Source organism: Anser anser, assembly GCF_964211835.1.
Source record: "Anser anser genome assembly, chromosome: 19".
NCBI classification, from domain to species: domain Eukaryota; kingdom Metazoa; phylum Chordata; class Aves; order Anseriformes; family Anatidae; genus Anser; species Anser anser.
Window position 1 is genome coordinate 9,055,949 of NC_139740.1, and position 10,050 is coordinate 9,065,998.

The 10,050-nt window shown below is 42.7% G+C and overlaps 1 protein-coding gene across 1 annotated transcript; it reads right to left on the bottom strand.

Annotated features, from left to right (window-relative positions):
- Positions 1-1,391: 1,391 nt before the first annotated feature.
- Positions 1,392-8,794, bottom strand: LOC310884229 (ankyrin repeat domain-containing protein 40-like). Its single transcript, XM_083805724.1, has 5 exons — positions 7,968-8,794; positions 7,225-7,373; positions 6,042-6,527; positions 5,292-5,467; positions 1,392-4,608 (listed from the first exon to the last, which is right to left on the bottom strand). Exons 1-5 carry the CDS (start codon positions 8,108-8,110, stop codon positions 4,465-4,467), a joined length of 1,098 nt encoding a protein of 365 aa, XP_083661850.1. The 5' UTR covers positions 8,111-8,794; the 3' UTR covers positions 1,392-4,464.
- Positions 8,795-10,050: the final 1,256 nt, after the last annotated feature.

The window sequence follows — 10,050 nt, forward strand, 5'->3', positions numbered from 1 at the left end:
ACATTTAATACTAAATAAGTTTCTTTCCTAATAAATTTACTCATGTCTTCAAGCTTAGTCCACTAATTTGGATGTTTAGTTATTCTGTGGTGGTTGGGGTGGTTGTTTTTGTTCTTGCTGTGCCATCAGTTAGTATTTCCTTTCACACTTAGTTCCCAGCAGTTACTGTTGTTGGATTCCATGTCCCCTATGCTGTGGCTTATTCTGCAATTGGTTAAGAGGTTATGGAAATTTCACAATAAAAACGTAGGCCTTAAGCGTTTATAGAACAGAAACTTCTGTACTAGTATCAGAAAGATGCCACTGCTGAGACTGACCATCAGCTTGCCTTTACATTTGCATTGTAGTATCAGTTTTGAACATTATTTAACAACTTGATGCAGTTGGTAAGCATGCATGATTTGCATGTTGCCACAGATAAGGTAGAAGAAACATCCTTGGCGCTTTCTTGTAAGGCTATAGCATAAGCAAATGTAGATCTTGTTGGAAAACTCCATGCTATGTGTCCCAGTCAGGAGTGAGACAGTAAAGTGTACTTCAGTGCTGTGTCTGTAAGACATTAAACTCACATTTTAAAAAATACATTATCCTTCGTGTCAATATTCAGGACTTGATTCTGTAGGTAACGGTAGTCATATATGGACAAAACACTTCCGTTGCTTGTGCTGGTGTCGGTGTGCCTTTGTCATCTGTTTGTGGAAGTGCACTTGCAGAGGATCTGCAGGTTGGTCCCTCTGGTGAAATGGAGCACTGCTTTTCTGATAAGCTGGGATACTACTTGCAGACAGCCATGATCCCTTTTTGACTTTATTTTTCCAAAGCAGATGTGGTTATGTAGCCACAGCAGAAAGGAGGCTGTTCTTTTTATTGGAAATACATGAGAATTCGTGTGAGTGAAAGCAGGTAAAATTATAGTTAAGTTCTAATACTGACATTTTACAAACACCTTTTCCTCTCTAAACTTGAGGAAGAGATAGGATTCGCCCACTGCATGAATGAACGTGTCACTTATTGATTTGGCTAAAATGTTTGTCTTGCACCTTACGTTGTATGTAATTACAATTACGTTGTAATTGTTATGGGGACCAGCATTTTCCTTTACTTATTTTGGACAGGTATAAATGGTAAAAATGAGGAACCTTGTAGTAACTTGGGCTCGGATTCCCATTTTGGCACATCTAATAGCAGAGATTTTGGTGCATTGAAGTTGAAGGAGAAATTCCGTATTTCAGAGCATAGGAAACATGTTGCCTTTCCAGTACTTTTATTTGTTGTTCAGAACATACGGCTATGTGATTTTTCAAAGTTGCGTTAAAATTTTAATATCCACCCTAGTTGTTTTGTGTGTCATCCCCCCCCCCCAGCCAACAAGGAAAAGGGAAGACATCTAAATACTTTAAACAACCAGTATTTTAATAGAACTGAAGAGTAGCAATGTCAGTTCAGTATCAGTCTGTAGTGCAAACAAAAGTCATTGGAAGAACAGTAAGTTTTGTAAACTTAGTTTCAGTTGTTATTACCAACAATTTATTGTCCAAAGAAAACCAAACAACAATGAAACTTAACTAGTGTGCCTTAGAGTCTATCAAACTGCATAAAACATATAAAAATATTTCTCTGAAATGCATAGACTTACTGTTGTTATTACAGTCAAATCATAATTAAAGTTTTAGTCTAATCACATTAACAGCTATTCTTTGTGGAAACTAGTGCAAATAAAGCTTTTTTAAACCAGCTGCTCCTATAGCTGAATGTTTATTAATTAGTGGAGGCAGTCTTTACACTCATGTCTTGAATACAGGAACTGAAAAGAAATCAGTTTTATTTTTGAACCATTTAACTATTCCTGTACTGGTTTTCAAACAGTTATTGCACATCTTCTGAACTAGCCTCCAAGCTACATTGAAAAGATAGATACATAGGTGTTAAGATAAAAGCTCCTTTCCTGTTCTACAAGAAGAACAAAAGGGGAGAAATAGGTGTTTCTACTTCACGTTGTGTCTTACTTGTTAGCTTACCAGCAGCTGAATCGGGCTTTAAAGTAGCCCAGCTCTTGGACAGAGAAGGACTTAGAGTAAGTGAAAAGATGTTAAGTCACTCCTTGTAAGAGGGAGCAGGTGGGAAAAGAATGGTAATTATTTTCAATCCACCAAAACAAGAATTTAAAACAAGTAACTTAGTGGAAAGCCTGAACTCAGACTCAAGCATCTCTTCTGCTGGCAGAAGGGGTTTCTGTATTTTTCTGAAATGCGTGCTTTTACCAGCCTCCCTTCCAGGAGTCGCTTCAATGATAAAGCGGCTGTGCTGCAGGAAGCTAAGAAATTGTGGCAGCCATGCTGCTCCTACCAAAACATGTTGATTGTACTATTTATGGTCTGAATGTCAACACTGCAATCCAGATCAACAACAAACACTGTGCCAGCTGTGCATAAAGAATCTGCTCTAATGCAGCTTAATAAAGCAGAGATTGAAGGAAAATCAGTATCAAATAAAAAAACAAACCCTCAGGTTCAGAAAAAAAGTAACTCTACTCCCCATAACCCTTTTAACAGTTTTGGTGTAAAGGTTGTTGCGTTAGTTTTTTGGTATAGGAGAAAACAAAAAGCTTCTTAGCTTTGCAGAATACTGGCATTAGCTCAAAGTTTCAGGCTGTTAATATTTCAGCATACTGCAAGTTAACTACCTTAATGAAAATTTGGAGTGAAAAGGAGTGACTCTGAAAGGTGTGACTCTGAAAGGTGTGTTTTAATGATGACTTTTGCCATCCATCTGTGGTTTTATGAATATTTTCATTACTGACTTGCTTCAGTGCTAGCTAAAGCAGTCCTCATCTTAGCCAGCCATTTCTCTCCCTCCACCCCAAAATCATGAAAACACTTAGAGGCCTTCAGCCTTTTAGGTACTTGTCTGGCTAACAATTTTGACACTATTTAAAAGTGATGGTAAAGTTGCAGGTTACTTAACAATTGTATATGTTTCCAGTTTAGTATGGCTAATGAGGAGCATAATATGCTCCTTAGAGTTGTGATACCTCTGGACTATACTGTTGTGCTTCTGCTCCTCACACAGCAGAAGCTAACCACTCACCTTGTAACTGGTCTTTGAGGCTGGGCTATACAGAAGCTACTTGACAGTACTGGCTTTTGGTGCGTCTAATGTATAGTCTCCCCAAATGGTTGGGAAAATAAAAACAAAGGCCACAGCTTTATGATGCCCTCTCTATCTGAAACATAAGGGCTTTCTTTTGAAAAATGGGTTAACTTGCTTTGTAACTTAAATACTTCTTAAATTAAAAAATGTTTTTTTTATATTTTGTGGAACTGAAGTGATGCCCTCACTTAAGTTACAATATTCTTATACGGGAAAGAAACAAGTATTTAAATGGGGGCAGTCTTACCTCACTATTCTTATTTTCAGGCTAGTAGCAGTTTTTCTCCTGTCACCTGAGAGCATTAAATATTTCTAGTCTCATAAGATAGATGCAGTGGTGTCATACTATGGAACTGCGTTTAGGTAGGGGAGAGTAAGGCTGTGTCCATGTCACACGCTGCAGTATGGTGTGGCGTTGGAAGCTAGCACTGGCACAGGCTGTATGCAGTACCTTGCATGTGTACCAGCTCGTGTCTAAAAGCAGCATGGCCAGCACCACACTGCTGCAGGAAGCAAAGACTTCTTTAAATAGCATTACACTTGAGGTACAGCTGTGCTTCAAGTGCAGGTGCCTATGGGGTTGGCTTGCACGGGGCAGTTGAGGTAACTGCCTGCTGCACAGTCAGGTCTTACAAATGCAGAATGCTTGTTGTCCTCATTACTATTGCACTGGAGTCCTGGGCCTAAACATGAAAAATCCTGTGAAAAAACATGTGAAAAATCCTTCTCAAATTCAAAAAACACTGCTCGGCATTCATTTGGTACTTAAGTGACATTCAATTCGCTTATAATTTTGCGGAGAAGTGGAAAGAAAACAATAGCATCTTGGTAAGACTTTGTGAAGGGGGAAGAGATTAAGGAATCCTACATTTTTAGAGAGCAGCCATTCACTGTATGCCAAATACCCTCTGAATTGTAACTTAAGCAGGAAGTTCAAAAACATATACATACATACGCTATTTCCTGAACGACCAAGTAAGAGTCAGGGAAAAGACAGAGTGGAAATACTCAACATACTTTTCTATCAACAATTCAGTCTTTGCTGCCCTCTGTTGCCAAATACAATCAATAAACTGAATTGAACAGCACTGGAAGCATGTGATTTTAGTAGACATATGAGGTATCCTTTATCTGAATACAGGATCAAGTAAAAAAATAAAAGCAAAGGGGTTATTAAATATCAAAGATAAATTATTAGTTAAAATATTAACCCTAACAATAACTTAAGGTTCCATAGATGCTTAATTCACTGCCTTCAAAAGGCAGCAGCATATAATTACCGGGTTTTTGTATTCTAGAGTGCATCTAGAAGAGTCAATAAGTCAGCTTTGATGCTCTACTGTTGTAGCATGGTCTCTCAGTCAAGGTCGATGCAGCATTTCTGAAGGGAGAGTTGTCACTTTTCAGAAGAACTAACTCCAGCTCTTGGAAGTCCTGAAGTCTGGCCACGTCCTTGTCCTTTTAAATAGACAGAACAACAACTTCTGAACATATCGAACGTATCTGGTCTTACTTTGTAAATATTTATAATAGCTAAAGAAAGCAAAAATTAAAGTTTAGGGAGTACATACCCAATTATAGGAATAAATAAAGATAAAAACTTCCTACCAGTGTACACTCTTTCAAAGCATGGTTTTGTTGCCTTGAACATCATGATGATTTGACTGTTTATGCACGTCACTTAACTAAGAGTTGTGACCAAATACATTTCATTTACAAAACTCTAATATAGGTATTTTTGGACCATAAGAGTATGTTCATTTGTTAATAGCGTATCTTTAAAGCTACACACGTAGCAATTTGTGGCATTTCTTCCCCTTGTTATTTGTTCTCAAGACAAGCAAATGCTGAAGCAATACACAGCAATTATGCTAAAAGCATACTAATGCACTGTTTCTGATGCATTAAAAAAAAAGTTGATCTAATTGTTCCATACGCATTAGGAGTTGAAATAATCTATTTTGACAAGAATGTTTTAAGCAAGTTATGATGAAGTTACAAGGCAAGTCCAATATCCTTTTGAATTTGTGAGCTTAAATGAGTTTTCAACACAATGCCGTGTTTTGCTGATCTTTTTACAGAAATAACTTCTCTGATGTCTGTACAGTGCAGAGTCAAATTAATCTGATTTCAATTCTTACCTTTCTTACCAGTGTATTAGGTAATTTTCTTATCTTCTCTACTTGTTCAGGATTTACACCCAATTCACAGCAACTCACTCTGAGCAGATCTTGATAAGTCAGTTCTTGTCTGTCTAGCTCAATTTCAATGAAGTCGTTGTCTCTGAGATTCTGGACTCTCACCTTAAGTACAAGTTCTGATTGAAAATAAAAAAAAATCCCCTAAAAAAACAACCAACCAACCAACCAAGACCCCTAACACTAAAGTATTAGGATTATCTTTTGAGCTCAGGTTTTATAATACAATGTCTATTCCCTCATGAAGAAATACCATGCCTTCATTTCACCAGCAACTAGTGGTTAAGAGAGCAGAAATACACTTGGGAAACATGTTTACAATGCTAAAAATCTGACCCATCCAGTCACAAAATCAAGCTGCTACCAAACTACCTGTGATGCATTTTATGCTATATGGTATTTTGCAAAATGGGAGATTTTCTGTTGCTCAGTCACAACCACTGATCTTTCCATGGGTGGAAAACAAAGTTTGGAAACTATTACTGTTTTTAAGATAAAATACAACAGTTATTTTTACTTTGGAATGAAGAAAAAAAAAAAAAATCAATGTATCACTGTGTATTTTTGGTCAAAGAGCTTAACATCTCTATCTCTGTTCAACGTTATTCTGAATGTGGAATGAATCCTTACCTCCACTGATACCAAAACCATGGAATGGAGCATAATAGAAGGATGAAAATTGCACTTCATTACCTTGCATGTTATACGGGAAAGTTCCAGTAAAGAAAAAGGGCTGAAACGTTGGTGCAGGACCAGTAGGCGAACTGTCGGTTTGCTGAGGTACAGCCTCGTTTGATGCTACAGAGGAAAACAAACCTCTGCTGTGAGACAAGGGTGGCTGACAAACGGGGCCGTTCTGTATTTCGGGCGTTACGCATGTTGGTGCTGTGGTAGGTGCTGACGGGCTGGGCAGCTGTTCCGCAGCATCTGGCGCAGGAAAATCATCGTTGCTGTTACACGATGTAGGTGTGCATATGCTTTCAACCTGAGTTGCTGATGAACAAGGACTAGTTTCACTCTGGGAAGCGGAAGAGATGGAAGCACTTTCATTCAGGGATTCTGCCAAGCTGTCTGGAATGCTTGCTTCAGTATAGACATAAGGGAATGGTGGGTTGGCCAAATAGTTTGCAACAACTGGCAAATTTAAATCTTTCGCTCCTTGACATTCACTTTCTTCCTCTATTAATGAAATTCAAAAATGTGGGGGTAGGGGATGAGAGAGAAAAAAGCCACCAAGTTATCGGATGCATCTTTCTCATTTTGAATAGTCAGTTTTCCTGTTGTTTCTTAAAACTACATCGCATTCTGAGGTAAACACAAGGATAATACTGGTTTCTCATAAGCACATAACACCTGGAAGGCAAGTAGCTATGAAATGAAAGAAAAGAAAAAAAAAAATACAGATTTTTACAAATAACCATTGGAAAATATGTCATTTATAGCAGTGTTATTCTAGCGTTTTCGAAGGAAAGGGCCCATAGTTCTTTGCTAAATCTAATTTTGCAATGCTTTTAATAATACTGCTGCAAATGGTTTGTTATGACCCATGCCAGCATATTAAACCAAATACTTCTTCAGGTAACTGAATATGTGATACAATATCCAAGCCTTCTTTTCTCTTGCTTCAAATTTCTGCAGTAAATTTAATTCTTGTGTGAGTGAGGATTACAAGCCACATACTAATGTCAAAGCAGTTCAGAAAGCTCCACTTACAGACTAAAAACCATTTAGGAGAAGTTACGTGATACATGTCTATTCCCCAGGAGCTATCTAATTAGATACAATAGTCCTACCCAAAGTTTTGCCAGTCTACTGATCCGGGTAAAAGCATAAAAAGACCACAAATTCTAGAGTGCTTTTAAGATAGGAACAGTACCTCCCAAAATCTTCCGAATGTCTGGTTTCGAAGTTAACTGTGCAGCCAGCTCTCCAGTGGCCGTGAGGATCTGCTTGTCCGCACCGGCAGCCAGCAGACAAGCCACCACCTGGGCATGGTTCCGCTTGCAGGCCCAGTGCAGGCACGTCCTGTGGGGAAGGAAACAGAGGGGTTGTGCTCTCAGATATACCCCAAATCCTCCTCGCCGCCAGTCAACGATTCACCTGGGTTGCACGCAGAACACCTGGGAATAAAGTTTCCTTCATTACATCACGTTTTATCTTTGAAGTTAACAATTGTGTTCCAAGTTCTCTAGGGCAAGGCCCATTCCATTGTGAGCCGTGCTGGTGAAGCCTAAGGAGAGGTCCCAGCACAAACAGGTGGTGGTGACAGGTGGAAAGAGGACAGGCTCCCTTCATTACGATCCTCTTTAGCAGTAAACCCCAAAGCCTTCTGAGGTTAGCATTTCTTTTTCAGTAAACCACAAAACTAACGTGCTACGTCCTCGAAGCAGCGATGACTGGGGTGAAGCGACATTAAACTCGGGGTGCCCAGATTTATGTCGGAAACCCTGGGGCCGACGTTGTCCAAAACCCCTGCCCGAGGCAAGGGCAGCACCGGCCTCCCCACCGCGGGGCCGAGGGCTGCCGAGCCGCGGCCGCCTCCCTCCCCGCCCGGGGAGCCGGGTCCCCCCACAGCCCCCAGCGCCGCCCGCCCGCACCCCGCGCCCCGCCGCCCCTCACCAGCCGTTGACTTCGTTCTGGGAGTTGGGGTCCACGCCGAGCCCCAGCAGCCTCCGCACCTCCTCGGCGTCCCCCAGCGCCGCCGCCTCCCGCAGCCGCTCCTGCAGCTCCCGCTCCTCCAAGGCGCTGCTCATCACCGACATCCCGGGGGCACGGGGCCGGTACACGGATCCCCGGCCCTCGCTGCCCGCCGCGGGGCCCCGGGAGCCCGGCACAAGGCGCGGAGGGGACGGAGGCCCGGGCGGCCTCCTCAGCGCCGCGCCGCCGGGCCCCCAAAGCGCCCCCGGCCCTCCGCCGCCGCGAGCTCCCTCACGGCCGCCGCCATCTTGTGCCCAGGGGCAGCGGGCGGCGGCGGCTGCCCGGGGCCGGGCTCCCGTTGCCTTTCCTCACGGTTCTCGCCCCGCTTGTTCGGCTCGGAAGGGAACGGAGGAACGCAGCGGCCCCGGTGGGGTGGAAACACCGCGCTGCCTGCGCCGGTTCTCCGGCCTTGCGCCTGCCCTCCAGCCATGGGGCTGGGGCTGGGGCTCGGGCTCAGAAGCCCCCGGTGGAGAGCACAGCCCCGCGCTTCCTGTGGGCACCCCCTGATAATTCCCAGCCCGGGTGCCTCTGGGCACAATTAAATCACTAATTAAATCACTGCAGCGTGGGCTGGGGCATTCGTCAATTTCAGGGTTTCTATTTTGGCATCAGTGTCTGCCACCAATGAGAAATTTGCACTAAGATGATTTTTTTTTTATTCCATTGCCTCTCTTTTTTCAGCACTTATTAGTCACATTATTTTTAACCCACCACTTAATTTAGGACTTGTGTTGCAGACACATTGGACAGCCGTGTTCCTGCTGTGATAGTTGCAACAACACAGAGAGTGTGCCTGCAGCATTTACCACCCAAACTGTTCCCAAGCGCTTATCACCATAAATGAAGCTTCAAAACACAGAAGCAGAGGAGCAATCTTCACTTTAATCAGTTGGGAGAGGCTGAGGCCTGCTGAGTGTACACCTTTCTACTTCTCTACGTGAACACCATTTTGGGGTCCCTCCTCAGCCAAGGCTGTGGGGTACATGGGTGCTCGGCGTCCCTGCAAACAGCCCCCATGAACGCAGCTGGAGTGTGCAGCAGCAAAGGCGACGTTTTTAAATAGCACGACAAAGGTCGCACCGTGACTCAGAGGCATTTGCTTTAAACCAGATCACATGCCTTTGATCTCATGCAACAGACTGCAACAGGCTTAGCAAAAATTTTGCTCGGCTCGTACAGAAAGACACAACCAACTGTATGAACAGTTTGGCTTAGAGAATGGCTTGCAAACAAGACTTATCCTCTTCTGTTAATGTTTAGTGACAACTGCAAATACGGACCTCAGGGACCTGGAGTCCAGCCTTCACCTGGACACTCTTGTCACCTAGATCTTTTTTGTTGTTGTTGTTGTTAAACTCATTTCCTTTTTCAATAAAAGCTGTCTTAAATGATCCCACTTCTCAACCCAGGTCAGCACCCATGATCACATTTGCCTGTCTTTAGCACCCATGGCATGTAGCTGTAAAAATCAAACATAGCACACACAAATGTGAAGAAGTGGCCGATCTTATAGGAAGCAAGAATACTCTCTACCACACCACGACAGCTTTAAGCAATCCCAACTTATTAAACCTGGAAAAAAAATCCAATAGGATAAAGGAGCAAAATAGCCTGTGGGCCTCTTCCAAAGTGGTGCATGACCTCTCTCAGACCAACGGGGAAAATCTATTCAAGCAAAGAGAGCAAGATGAGGCCTAGAAAAATAAACATACACCCTAGGCCACGGGTAAAACTGCTCTGTGCCACTAGGTGTCATAGCGGAACAGCAAGAAGGGCCCGAAGCGTAGCTTTGCACTTCTTGCTACGGTTGTAAAACGCCTTTAAATTTTCCCCAGCACATCCATAGTGTCTCCATACAGCTTTGATCCTGCAGATTTCAAAACTCTGCACAGTGCAAAGGGGCGTTATGCAATGTTGTAACAAGGGAAGGGAAGCCCTGCTCAATGAGCGGATTTGTTTAGGGTTATGGGGCTTTTCTTTTTGCTTGAGCTCCTCTCCCAAGGCC